The sequence below is a fragment of the Carcharhinus amblyrhynchos genome, chromosome 6 (assembly GCF_965287045.1).
Source record: "Carcharhinus amblyrhynchos chromosome 6, sCarAmb.v2.hapA, whole genome shotgun sequence".
NCBI lineage: Eukaryota > Metazoa > Chordata > Chondrichthyes > Carcharhiniformes > Carcharhinidae > Carcharhinus > Carcharhinus amblyrhynchos.
The window spans coordinates 115280751-115295111 of record NC_137329.1 but is presented as its reverse complement, the minus strand read 5'-3'; the positions used below and the strand labels follow the sequence as shown (position 1 = coordinate 115295111).

General features: G+C 41.0%; 1 protein-coding gene across 2 annotated transcripts in view; it reads left to right on the top strand.

Moving 5' to 3' along the window:
• Nucleotides 1–2518: 2518 nt before the first annotated feature.
• The window catches only part of rpap3 (RNA polymerase II associated protein 3), a 42065-nt gene continuing 30222 nt past the window's right edge, over nt 2519–14361 (top strand). For both annotated transcript variants that reach the window (XM_080191263.1, XM_080191262.1), the window contains exons 1-7: nt 2519–2729; nt 6014–6154; nt 8193–8294; nt 10248–10375; nt 11754–11875; nt 12088–12158; nt 13781–13909. In XM_080191263.1, coding sequence (XP_080047389.1) covers nt 2568–2729; nt 6014–6154; nt 8193–8294; nt 10248–10375; nt 11754–11875; nt 12088–12158; nt 13781–13909 — 855 coding nt within the window. In that variant the 5' untranslated portion in view covers nt 2519–2567. The remainder of the gene's footprint in view (nt 2730–6013; nt 6155–8192; nt 8295–10247; nt 10376–11753; nt 11876–12087; nt 12159–13780; nt 13910–14361) is intronic.

Sequence of the window (14361 nt, the reverse complement as noted above, 5' to 3'; positions counted from 1 at the left end):
CTGGATTTTCAGAAGGCGTTTGACAAGGTACCTCACAAGAGGTTATTGCAGAAGGTTAGGGGACATGGAGTTGGGGGTAGGGTGTTAGCGTGGATAGAGGATTGGTTGTCAAATAGGAGACAGAGAGTGGGGGTCAATGGGTGCTATTCGGATTGGCGGTTGGTGACTAGTGGGGTGCCCCAGGGGTCGGTGCTGGGGCCTCAGCTATTTACCATTTATATAGATGATCTGGAGGAGGGAACCGAGTGTAGGGTGTCGAAATTTGCTGATGACACCAAGATTGGGGGAAAGGCAAATTGTGCAGAGGGTGTGGAGAGTCTGCAGAAGGATCTAGATAGGCTGGGCGAATGGGCCAGGAAATGGCAAATGGAATTTAATGTTGGCAAGTGCGAGGTGGTCCACTTTGGTAGGAAGAATGGTAGGAAGGACTATTACTTACGTGGCGAAAAACTGCAGCAGGTGACGGTGCAGAGGGACCTCGGGGTCCTTGTGCATGAGTCGCAAAAACCCAGCTTGCAGGTGCAGCAGGTGGTCAGGAAGGCAAATGGGATGCTGGCCTTCATAGCGAGGGGGATTGAATATAAAAGTAGGGAGGTCTTGCTGCAGCTGTATAGGGCATAGGTGAGGCTGCAGCTGGAGTACTGTGTGCAGTTTTGGGCGCCGCACCTGCGCAAGGATATTTTGGCCTTGGAGGGAGTGCAGAGGAGGTTTACTAGGCTGATACCGGGGTTGAGGGGGTTGAGCTATGAGGAGAGGCTGAATAAACTAGGCTTGTACTCGTTAGAGTTTAGAAGAATGAGGGGAGATCTCATTGAGACGTATAAGATGATGAATGGGATGGATAGGATAGAGGTGGAGAGACTCTTCCTGCTCAAAAAAGACAGTAGGACTAGGGGGCACAGCCTCAAGATAAAGGGGAGGCGGTTTAGAACGGAGTTGAGGAGGAACTTCTTCACTCAAAGGGTGATGAATCTCTGGAATTCTCTGCCCGTTGAAGTGGTGGAGGCTGCCTCGCTAAATACTTTTAAGAAGCGGGTTGATGGGTTCTTGATAAGAGAGCGGATTAAGGGTTATGGGGAGAGGGCAGGAAAGTGGAACTGAGCCAGACAGATCAGCCATGATCTTATTGAATGGCGGGGCAGGCTCGAAGGGCTGGATGGCCTACTCCTGCTCCTATTTCTTATGTTCTTATGTTCTTATATCTAGCTTCTCACCTAACTAACTTTAAAGTTGGTTCCTGCAACTGTCTCTTTAACTCAGAGCACTGCTTTTTACTTGAATTCTTTCGAACAGAACCTTGTTCAACTTCTTGTCCTGCACTTATTTCATTAAACTGCCTTCCTGAGACATTCTTTTGACTTTACTCTGTCCCTGGGAAGTGTGCTTTCTGCAGCTCCCTGATCCTTTCCTGTTTCTCCTTGGTTCATCTTACAACTAACTCAAAAACACTTTCTATCCTGGGGTGGCTGTTGGTTGCTAAACAATGACATAGTTTTCCTTTAAGTCCTGTTTGCTTTAATATCATAAACTCCAGTACCATATAGGAATATAAACCAAACTAAAGTCATTAACCCTTTTACAAACAGAAACACAACATCAAACTTACTTAAAACTATCATGTGAAGATGCTGGCATTGGACTTGGGTGAGCACAATAAGAAGTCTCACAAAACCAGGTTAAAGTCCAACAGGTGTATTTTGAATCACGAGCTTTTGGAGTGCTGCTCCTTCGTCAGGTGAATGGAGAGTTGGGTTTACAAACAGGGCATAAATAGACAAAGACTCAATTGAAAGATAATGGTTGGAATGCTAGTCTTTACAGGCAATCAAGTCTTTACATGTACATTCAATGCGAGTGGAGTTAACTTGCAGAGTTATTTTATTTAGTTAGTTTATTTCTAACACATAAATACAAATATAAATTATTTAAAACTACCCCTGTTTCCTGGCACTCTCTCACAAGAGATTTCGATCCATCATTTTTAAAGTTCTAGCCTCTAAAGTCTCTCAAAAGCCACTTCAACTCTGATTGTCCCAATGACAGTTCACCTTCCGGTGGGTCAATCTCTTCGCCTAAGATTCTTCTTCCACTGGATTCTTAAAGCTGTTCTTCCAATTACCAGCACGGCTCCTACTCTCACATAAATTGCTAAGGTGGCACTGCACCTGGATTTCTGCTTCATTTTCACCTGCCTCTCCTAGCTGCTCCAAACTATAATTGGCCCCATGAAGCTTGTCAATACCTCTCAAGGCGCTTGTGCTAGTTCTGACCTCACCAAGATGGCGACGCCGTCATCCTACACCAAGCTGGAGCCACCCGCCCCATCACCAACATGGCGACACTCCCATCTGTTACCAGGTGATTCCCTCCCTCAGCAAGATGGCGGCATCCTCCGCCTCCTCCTCCTTCACTAAGATGGCGGCACCCACTCCCTCTCCAGGACGGCTCTGCACTCTCCCCACTGTACCAAAATGGCGACGAGGTAGTTCCGCCGGCGCGCAGGGCAGGCTGGGCCCGGTGGCCGGGAGAAGGTTCCAGGCGGTGGTGGTGGTGGCGGCACCGGTACCATGTCGGGCATCAACAAGTCGGTGGAGCTGCAGTTGCAGGTGCGGCATCAGTCAGAGGAGCTGCAGGATTTCATGCGGGAGCTGGACGGCTGGGAGAAAGACATTAAGAAGAAGGACGACGAGCTCCGGCGGCAGAGCGGCGCGGTCCCGGCCCTGGACCCGGTGGGTAAACCGGGAGGGGATGGGGGTAACCAGGCCTTTTACTCAGGCCCCATTCCCATCCTGGGCACTGCCCACCTCCACTGGGAGCCACTATTAAACATGTCTCTGAGAATTGGTGACATTTTGAAGTTTATTTGTTAGTATCACAAGTCGGCTTACATTAACACTGCAATGAAGTTACTGTAAAAATCCCATCGTCGCCACACTCGGGTACATTGAGGTGCATAGCCAATGCACCTAATCCGCACGTCTTTCGGACTCTGGGAACACCCGGAGGAAACCCATGCTGACATGGGGAGAATGTGCAGACTCTGCACAGACAGGGACCCAAGCCGGGAATTGACCCCGGGTTCTAGGTGTCGTGAGGAGGCAGGATTAACCACTGCGCCACCATGCTGCTCATATTCACTCTCTCTCACTCCACAGACCCTGGTGGACATTTACAACACTTCCTGGTTTTATTTCGGATTTCTGTGTTCTGCAATGTTTTGTTCTTGGAGTCATAGAATCTCCTTCTGTTCAGGAGGAGGCTATTTGGTCCATCACGTTTGTACCAACCACAATCCCAATCAGACCGTACTTCTGTAACACCACATATTTACTCTGTTAATCCCCTGACATGATCAATTTAGCATAACCAATCAACCTAACCTGCACAACTTTGGACTGTAGGAAACCAGAGCATCTGATGAAAAGCCATGCAGACATGGAGAGAATGTTCAAATTCCACACAGATAGTGACCCGAGGCTGGCATTGAACCATTATGCCACCCCATTCTGTTGTTCTGTTATGGCTTTTGTTTTACACTGTCCCCTGCCCCTGTTTTTATATCTTTAAAAATAATTTGAGCAGCACCTTTGGTAACCCCAGGGTGTCCCCAAAGCATTTAACAGCCACTGACTGTGAAATGCATATCGTAATGAAAAGAAATGCTAAGCACAGCCAGCACCCACAAACAAACCGTTAATTTTCTTTAAGTAAGTTTGATTGAAGAAACTTGTTACATATTTAAGGGGTTGCATGATTGTCTTAAGAGCTGATCACATGATTTTATAGTTTTGTCATTAGGGTTTTGCATCTAAAGCTGTCTTACTTTTAGTTTATTCTCTGTACAAGCTCCTAGAATAAATGTGTTGTTGTTTGAATTTGTGTGTCTTGTTAAAACCCGCTTATGTATGTTGGGGTATAACCCCTTAAGAGAATGGTTCAGGTGACCCTGGGGGTCCACATGGAAAAATTCTTGAATGGCTACATGAAGTCATGATATAGCCCAGATGAAGAAATTAGCGCACAATTTTTAGTGGCCATGTCTGGATGTGTAAATTGAAGTAAAAGTAGCACAGTGTCAGTCCTGTGCATGGATAGGAAGTACACCACTCTTGTCTCCTTAACACCCTTGGGAGTGGCCTAAAATATCACGTTAATGATTGCATGTAGATTTTGCTATTAATTGCATAATTGGTGCACGCTCAGTGGCCAGAAGTTATCACGAGGTCTACAACACCTGAACAAACTATACAAAAAATGTCATTAAGTTTTTCTAAGATTTGGTAAACCTGAACAGATTGTTAGCAATATTTCACAAAAGTTTTGAGGATTATCTCAAAGTAAGTGGTATTCAACATATAAAATCCGCGTCTTATCATCCATCAACAAATGGATTAGCTGAAAGATATGCACGATCCTTGAAACGTTCTTTAAAAGTTTCAAGAAACCAAGGTTCATTATCACATTACATGAATAGCTTTTTGGCACCTTAAATACTACTCATGCAACTGCCTCTGCAATACTATTCTTAAAAGTTGAGAACTACTTTTGATTTTTTTTAATTACCTCCAGAAATGTCAGAAAAAGTAGAGCATCAACAACAATCTCAAGTTGCTAGATAAGAAATGAGGGAAGACGATGCTATTTTCAACAAGGAGATCTAGTGTTAGCATGTAATTATGCCGTAAGTGAGAAATGTGTACCAACCATTGTTTTAGCAAAAGCCAGTCCAACTTCTTACACGGTTCAAATCAGAATTGAACTAGTTTAGTGACGCCATACTGACCACTTGTCACCTCAATTATTTGTCCGAATCACATTCTTTACTCCCCAGTCTTGTGAATGATACTACGGAAAGGCTTAGTTGAAATGAATTGCCTGATTGTGTATTTGCTACTAAACCATATGAAAATGATGCAGAATTAATTCAAAAGAAATGTGCCTTTATATGCCCTGTTTCTGATCAGAACTTTCCACTCACCTGATGAAGGAACAGTGTTCCGAAATCTTGTGGGTTTACTATCAAATAAACTTGTTGGACTTTAAACTGGTGTTGTGGGACTTCTTACTGTATTAAGGTTCTGCACAGGCTGCTGCTTACGTTTTTGTTTTCTGTATAAACTGAAATAAATCTGTGTGTTTGAATCTATGTGTGCAAACCACATCTTTTCTTTTTGCTAAAACCCACAAGCCCTAACATCATTGGAATATTACAGAACTAAATTGGCCAGGAAACATGCACACAATTCCCCTACACTTTTTACAATGAATGCAATGGAATCTTATATGTCACTTGCAGGGGCAGACATGGCTTTCATTTAATGTTTGAGAAAGTACAGCTCCGATAGAATGGCAGTCCCTCCCTACCATGCTGAAGTGCCAGCTGGGATTTTATGCTCAACTCATTGAGTTTTGAATTAAGTTTTCAAAAGGTGCGGGTGCTACCACCAAGCCACAGCTGCTGCATGGGGAATTATCTTTGCTTAAATTGATCCAATTGAGGGTGTTAACTATATTTTGTATGATAAATTATCAAGATATATTTAATACTTACTGCACGTGTCAGAACCATTTATTTGAGCTTTTTCATATTTGCGACAGTCTGTGGTGCTACACCTGCACCATTGGCAGAGTTTTAAGCTGCAAATCTCTCTATTTATAGCATCACAAATGCACTCAGAAATTCACTTTCTCTTGATCTTGTGTTAGTAGGTACTATGATTAGGCCTTTAGCCATCCAAGTTGGGGAGAGTTCAGCTATGGCAATTCTGTGTGGGTTGCTGACCTGGTAAGGAGCAGTTTGCTCACTAATATGCAAGAGCTGCTTAAATTTTAATAGTTTGATGAATAGCAGATAGGATTGCTTGCTCTGAGCTTTAGGCATTATCTCATGCCTAGGTTACATTGTTATATATCAACATGAAATCAAAGTGGCCTTGCGTCAATATAGCGTATAGAATAAGTAGGGTTTATGCATTTGGTTAAATATAGCTGATGGTACTTTTTAAATTTACAGACGTTACCACCTGTGAGAAATCGAAATTATATGAAAAATACAAAGAAAAAGACTGTTTCTCGGAACAATAGAAAGAACAAAGAAAATAAATCAACAAGAATAAAATCTTTCGACTATAAGTCTTGGGAAAAATTTGATGTGGTAAGTTTTGATGATTTTGACACTGATGCATTTTACCATGATTTCCATTCTTGTTTCACTTGTCTACCAAATACTTTTTGTTTGACATTCTTTTGTGGAGATGGACACTTGTAATTTGTATATTCAGTACATTACAGGGCAGACATCTTTAGTCTTGATCAAACTATGAAATAAAAATTATAGAATAAATAAGTAATAAAACAACTTGGACTTTGTTTTACTTCTGACTCATTTTGCCATGAGCACAAAAGTAAAAAGATTTGTTATGTTTTTGTAGGATTCTTTCATGGAATAGTGATGTCACTAACAAAGTCAGTATTTGTTACCTACCCTTAATTGTCCTTGAACTGAGCAGTTTGGACTGCCATTTCAAAGGCAGTAAAGAGTCAACTACATGGTTGCAGGTCTGGGGTCACATGCAAGGCAGATCAAGTATGGCTTCTTAAAGGACATTAGTGAATGAAATGGGTCAATGAAGGTTGATCACCATTACTTAAACTAACTTTTAAATCCCAACTTTATTTATTGAATTTAAATTTCATCAGTTACCATGCTAGAATTTGAACTGATGTCCCCAGAGAGATTATCTGGGCCTCTGGATTGCTAGTGCAGTGACATTACTACAATGTCACCGTCTCTCCCTTTATACATGTGTTGGCCCATGGGGATCGTCTCCACATGTTCTACAGTATATTTCGTGGTCAGTAAAACACAATTTCCCTTTTGCAAAACAAGGTTGACTCTACCTGAATGCAGTTTTACCTTTTACCTTTTCAATAATGGATTCCAGCACTTTCCGATGCCAGATATTAGGCTAACTGGCCTATAATCCCCCGCTGTCTTTCACCCTTCTTTCTTTAATAAAAGTATCACGTTCACAATTTTCTAAATCGCTGGAACTATTACAGAATCCAAGGAAATTTAGGAGATTACAATCCCTATATCTATTTCCTCAGCAGCCTCTTCTTTCGAGCCTATAGGATGAAAGGCATCAGGTCAATTGGACTTGTTAGACTTTAGTTCTAATAGTTTCCCCAATACCTTTTCCATTGCAATTGTTATCATTTCCTTCCTTTTACACTGATTTTTAAATATTCATGTTTCTTTGTCTTTTGCAGTGAGGACAGATTGAAAATACCTGTTCGATGCGGCAACCATTTCTTCGTTTCCCGTTATATTCCCCCGTTTCATTCTCTAGGGACTAATGATTACAGTTCTTTTCCTTTTAATTACTTATGGAAACTCTTACCATCTGTTTTTTATATTCCTAGCCATCTTTTTCTTGTACTCATTTTTCCGCATTCATTTTCTGATCAATTCTTTGCAGATTTCTAAATTCTATCCAACCCTCAATCAAACACTAATCTTTGCACTAATGTAAGCTTTTTCAACTAATATTACTCTTGCCTTCCTTTCTTAACCATGAATGCTGCATCAGTTTCATAGAATTTTTCTTTCTCAATGGAATACATCTTTGCTGAGAGCTGTGGAATATGTCCTTAAATATCTACTTCTGTTCCTCTTCTGTGCTGCCTTATTTAGCCTGTTTTCTTAGTTCACTTTAGCCAACTTTGCCCTTGTACTCTTATAACTGTCTTAATTTAAGACACTAATGCTGGGCCCACGTTTTTCAGACTAAATGCAGGAAGGATGTTTCTCCTGGTTGAGTAATCTGGAAACAGGGAACATAGTCTCAGGATTTGGGGCAGATCACATAGGACTGAGATGAGGAAAAAAATTCATTGCTCAAAAGGTAGTGAGCCTGTGGAATTCTCTACTATAAAAAGCTGTGGAGGCCAATGTATTCAAGGAGGAGATATATTTTTTAGATTTTAATAGCACAGAGGGTATGGAGAGAAAGTGGGAATATGGCATTGAGATCGGAGATCAGCCATGATCATGTTGAATAACAACAGGCTCAAACTGAATGGTCTACTTCCCTAGTTTTTATGTTTTTATGAGTAAGGTGAAAGGAGCACATAACTGCATTGGGATTAAAGGGGATCAAATTAATCTTGCGTTTCTTCTGTTGCGTTAGGACAAAGTACTGGAAGAACTGGATAAAAATGACAGCACTCCAGAGCCGGATACAGAAGATGAGGAAATAGATGTGGAAAAAGCTCTTTTGGAGAAAGAAAAGGTACGTCACCAATGTCACTGGACAATCATGAACAGCTACCGGGGAGAAGTGGTGGCACAGTGGTTAGCGCTGCTGCTGCCTCACAGCTCCAGATTCAGTTCCGGCATTGGGTGACTGTCTGTCTGTGTGGAGTTTGCATGTCCTCTGCGTGGGTTTTCTCTGGGCGCTCCAGTTTCCTCCCGCCGTCCAAAGATGTGCGGGTTAGGTAGATTAGGCCAAGAGTGCAAGTTTCAAAAGCGTTTTGCAATCCTGCATACACACGCAAATGGTGGTGACAATCTGTTATCTAAAGTGCTCTGTTTCTGACAGTATACTTCAATTTATTTCAAAGCAGTTTTTTTGAAGACTGAACTGTCCCATCAAAATTGACATCTCTTGTGCTCTTGTCACCTGCCTTTTCTGAATATAGCATCTGGACATTTAATAGACCTTTAGCTCATGGCCAACCTCCTGTAATCTTTTACATCAGTGATACCATATGCTTTTTCATCTGTTTAAACATTTCTATTAAAATCAAAGCTGAGCACATTTGGATGTACTGTCCCAAAATAATAAAACGTCTTATTTCTTACTGGCAGCCATGTCTCTTGTTCTCTCACTTTAGCTGTTTTGCGAAAATTGCCAACTGCCAGCTAAATAAAACTGCATTCAGTTAGCATCCCCTGTGTCACTACATTCCTCAAGAAAAGCTTTGAGGCAATTGGACCACTGTCCTTCCGAAGGTTGGCCCTGCTTTCACGGTGATTCACAGAGCGACCCTGCTGATCTGAATGCAATGTCATTTAGAGACACCCAGAGAGAGAATTTAACAAATAACAGACTATTTTTCTTGCCTAATTGAGCAACTGGCTTTTCAGCTTCCAGATCACTAGAAACCCATCAGCTGAACTATAGTCTGACAAACATAGCAATGGCCTGACCAAAATGCAATTCCTGCTAAAAGCAATGTGGTTCATTCCACCTTGCTCAATTAGGGACAGATGACAAATAGTGGTGTAACCTATGCTCTTGATCGTACCTATCACTGCAACTTTAATGCTTAGTATTCTATGAGTCAAAATGCATAGCGTCAAATTAGCACTTGTGATAAGTACGTTAGACACTACTGTTGCAATCTGGGAAATGCAGCAGCCATTTTTAAATTTAATTTATTAGTCACAAGTAGGTTTACATTCACACTGTAATGAAGATACTGTGAAAATTCTCTAGTTGTCACACTCTGGCACTTGTTCAGGTACACTGAGGTATAATTTAGCATGACCAATGCACCTAACCCGCATATTTCTGAACTGTGGGAGGAAACAGGAGCACCCGGAGGAAGTCCACACAGACAAGGGAGAATGTGCAAACTCCACACACACAGTGACCCAAGACTGGAAATCAAACCTGGGCCCTGACGCTGTGAGGCGGCAGTGCTAACCTGCACAGCAAAGTCCCACAAACAGCAATGTGATAACCAGTCAGTCAATTTTTTTTAGTGCTGCTTATAACCACCTACAGCCCCAGAATCTTTAGAATCTTGAGCCCACTCACTGCTTAGAATAGATTGTGTCTAAATTTAGCATCTTTTAATGTAGAATTTCAGTTCCCAATGCATTTCTCCTGATATGGCTTGTAATATTAGAAATGTGTTGGGCAAACAATACTACACAGTGCAATGTGTATCAGGGAGGAGGGACTGATCAGGGATTCATTTCCTTTGAAGATGCCCTAAATTGTCCATAAGTTTTTTTTTTCTATCTTGTATTTCCTGACACTAAAATTCAAAACTGAGTCTTTTGGGGTTAGAAGTTTGCAATGAAAAATTAGTTCTAAGGTGCAGTTAGCATCTTGATGTGAATGAATACTTTTAATCAGTTTGGCACACCCTGGTATGTGGAGATGGTGTCATATTATCCTCCCATAAGTGAATCAAACAGATTTGATAATGAATGTACTTGATTTTCTTGACAGGGTAATAAATATTTTAGAGAAGGGAAATATGATGAAGCAATAGACTGTTATACCCGAGCCATGACAATGGACCCATATAACCCTGTCTTCCCTACAAATCGTGCATCAACATTCTTAAAATTGAAAAAGTAAGTACAGCAATAAAAGTGTACCTCTGTAAGGAGTTTAGTTTATTGCTAAAGAAATATTTTGTTCCATGAAACAGAACTGATCCTATTGAAGTACAAGTAGAATGCACTATTTATTAACTTTGACTGCAGCTTAGGTCTTAACTAGTTTCACTACAGGGAGCACTTAGGCTAACTTTGATTTCACAAACATATCCTGATGTTTTATAATTTACACAAATCTCTGAAAATCATACATTTAAAATTTTCCAACGTAGTTATATGCAAGTGCCTAGTGTTGATTAAGACTGTGTATATTCAACCTTAATGTTAAAGTCTTTGTCTTCTGAGAGTGTGGGGGGTGGGGGAACAGGGGACTTAACACGGGCTTCTCCCATTATCTCTAAAATGAGATGTAACAAGGGATGCTCTTGCTCAGTGCCCTATTCTGGCCCTGTCCATAATCTTGCCTTCCTCCTCCTCCTTCCCGCTTCATTATTCTCATCTCCCTCCTCAACATCCTCTTCACCTGAGGAAATGTGGTGCTCAGCAATATCCTTTGTTCTAGGTAGTACCCACATAATACCGTTAACCTGTTTTCGAGATCTATGTCAATGTTGTGTCTTTCATTATCTTCCTATTGGCCTATTGCTCCACCAATTTTAACTTTGACTGTGATTAATAATTTGCTGCACGGGGAATTTAGCATTCTGCATTGCATAGAGTCATAGACGTTTGCAGCATGGAAACAGGCCCTTTGGCTCAACTTGTCATGCTGTCCCTTTTTTTAAACCTGTAAGCTAGTCCCGATTGTCTGCATTTGGCTCATGTCCCTCTATGTCCAACTTGCCCATGTAAACACTTTTAAAAAGACAAAATTGTACCTGTCTCTACTACCACCTGTGGCAGCTTGTTACATTCATTCACCACCCTCTGTGTGCAAAAATTGCCCCTCTGGACCCTTTTATATCTCTCACCTTAAACCTATGCCCTCCAGTTTTAGACTCCCTTATCTTTGGGAAAAGATGTTGTCTATCTAGCTGATCTGTGCCCCTCATTATTTTATGAACCTCTGTAGACCACCCCTAAGCCTCTTATGCTCCACAGAGAAAAGCCCCAGTCTATCTAGCCTCTCCTTATAACTCAAACCGTCAAGTTCCAGTAGCACCCTAGTATGTTGACGTTCGGAAGTAGTATCACTCGTAGCCTCATTGATTTTGGGTCATCTTAAACCTTTGTGAAGAAACAAATTGTGGAATGAGATGTACAAAGAAAGAAGAACAAAGAACAACCCAGCACGGGAAACAGGCCCTTCGGCCCAACGAGCCCGCGCCGCCGCATCCTCCTACACCTACCCTACCCTGTGTGTAGTGTAACTGATTTTTTTTTTCTGATGCAGGTACGCCGTTGCAGAATCAGATTGCAATTTGGCTATTGCACTGGACAAATCCTACGTGAAAGCTTACCTTCGGAGAGGTGCTGCTCATATGAAACTGCAAAACTTTGAAGGCGCAAAAGAAGGTTCGTGATTTTAAAGTGAAAATTGGAGGTGCTGTAAAGCTCTTCCTGATTCTGTTCACCATTTAATCATTTGAGGACTGAAGAACTCATGACTTTCTGTGTAAAGAATAAGATGTGGATTTTAATTTTCATATTTGTTTAAAAAGCTGCACAGTCCTGAAACATTGTTAGTTTCTATCAATAAAACTGTTTCTTTTCCTCTAATACTTCAGATTTTGAAATGGTGTTAAATTTGGATGCACAAAATTTTGAAGCGCAAAATGAACTCCGAAAAGTAAATGAGGTAAAATTTAATTCTTTCCCTCAAACGTTCTGTCCACGTTTGAAAGATGTTCTATTTTGTACACGTTTTGAATTAATGTAGTTAACCTTTAACTAAATTGGTTTTTCTTGTGTCCAGTGGGAAGGTTGAAGTTGTCAAAAGTGATAGTTGGAATGTTTGTAAAAGTTATCTGTTGCAAGGATTTTAAGCATGTGGTTCTTAAAACACGCAGTGACTTTCTGCTGCTTTTAAGCTTTAAAGTTGTAGGAATTCGAGACAGCAAGTCGGAATCAATAAGTAGTTAACCTAAAGGGTAAGAAAACTGCAGATGTCTAAAGGAATTACGATGAGCTGAGGAAATGGATCAAATGTAGTATCCTAAGAACCTGAAACAGAAACTGCTAGAAATACTCAGCAGGCTTAGCAACATCAGATTGGGGAGAGTGTTACAGGAAGCAGAATTAACATTTCAGGTGTGACCTTTCATCAGAACCTGAGTTACATACTGATTTTATATGTGCATTAATAGTTTAGAATCAGAATGGCGATGCCTGCTAAAACCTGGGTGTTTGAGTTGATGCATTCCTCTGGTTTTGCATTCTTATAGAGGCCAAACCAATGTATTTGCGTCACTTCACATGTCACATTATAAGAACAAAGAAAATTACAGCACAAGAATAGGCTCATTTGCCCTCCAAGCCTGCACCGACCATGCTGCCTGACTTAACTAAAACTGCTACCCTTCCGGGGACCATATCCCTCTGTGTTGCAGTTTGTTGAAAATAACAGTCTATACATATATGTTATTCCCTTTTTTCATTCTTACACTTTTTCTGATATTTCTTATAATAAGTTGACCATGAGAAACACCAGCTGAATCTAATCTTTAATAGGAAACAGAGATCCTAATCCCTTTTACATCCTCTAATCTAGAATACTAAAATAATTTCTTGGCAGTCAGGACAACAGCAGAAATGCAATGTTTCTCCCCACGCCAGTGCCGTTTACTTATCTCGGACACTTACTTTCTCCCTGGCTTGTTATTTTCAAATGGGACCTTTAAGCTTAACCTGCTTTACAGCAGCTAGTGCCGTAAAAAGACCCACTGTATCCTCCTTTGCTCCAATTTTTAAAGCTGGGCCCCAGTGAAAGCTGCACTGCCTGGATCTCGTCTGGTCTGAGGGAAGAAGTTCGGAAGAAACGGTGCAGTTAAGTGGGAACACAGTGGTAGTTCATGCTGATTGCCACTCTGAGGAAGGAATTAAATTGATTTATTATTGTCACGTGTTGGAATACAGTGAAAAGTATTGTCTCTTGCAAGCTATACAGGCAAAGCATACCATTCATACAGTATATAGGAGAGAAGGAAAAGATAGGGTGCAGAATATAGTGTTGCAGTTTCAAATAGGGTGTGGAGAAATATCAGCTTCACGTGTGATAGGACTATACAAAAATATGGCAGCAGGGAAGAAGCTGTTCTTGAGTCAATTGGTGCGTGTTTTCAGATTTTTGCATCTTTTTCCCAATGAAGAAGGTGGAAGAGAATATGTGTGTGGGGTCCTTAATTATGCTGGCTGCTGTTCTTATATTTTGTCATATGTGGATTTATGCAAATTGATAAATATACCTGTCTTTTTTCTCAGGCTTTAGGGTTAAAACAGTCTGGTAAAGATCAGAATCAATTGAGTCAAAATGAAGAAACGGATACCAATAAAGAAGAGAAACTGTCTGGAACACATGCGAAACAACAGGCAATTTTTGAGAAAGACTTGGTATGTCTGTCTCGTAATTAAAAGCGTTCAAAACGCCAGTCAGAATCAGATATAAATCTGGCTAGGGTTAACTGGCCAGGCAACCATAATACCCTGGGTTTTGCTGCATTTTTGTTGTAAATTAGCTAGTTCAGAAATAAAAACAGAAAATGTTGGAAATACCAAGCAGGTTGGACAGCAACTACAGTACAACCTGTTAATTTATATGTTGCTGACCCTTCAGATGTTAGCTGTAGTTTGTTGTGGTCATTGGTGGCACACCCACCTCAATCACAGGGTTCACAGTTCATGTCCCATTTCAGGAATTGAGCTCAGAAGTCAAAGCTGACACTCTAGTTCCATACTGCCCTTCAGATTAGATACTGAAAGGAAGCCCTTATGTGCCTGTTCGGTTGAATATAAAATATCACAGGCTGTATTTCATAGAAGAGTAGGGAACTAATTCCCAGGGT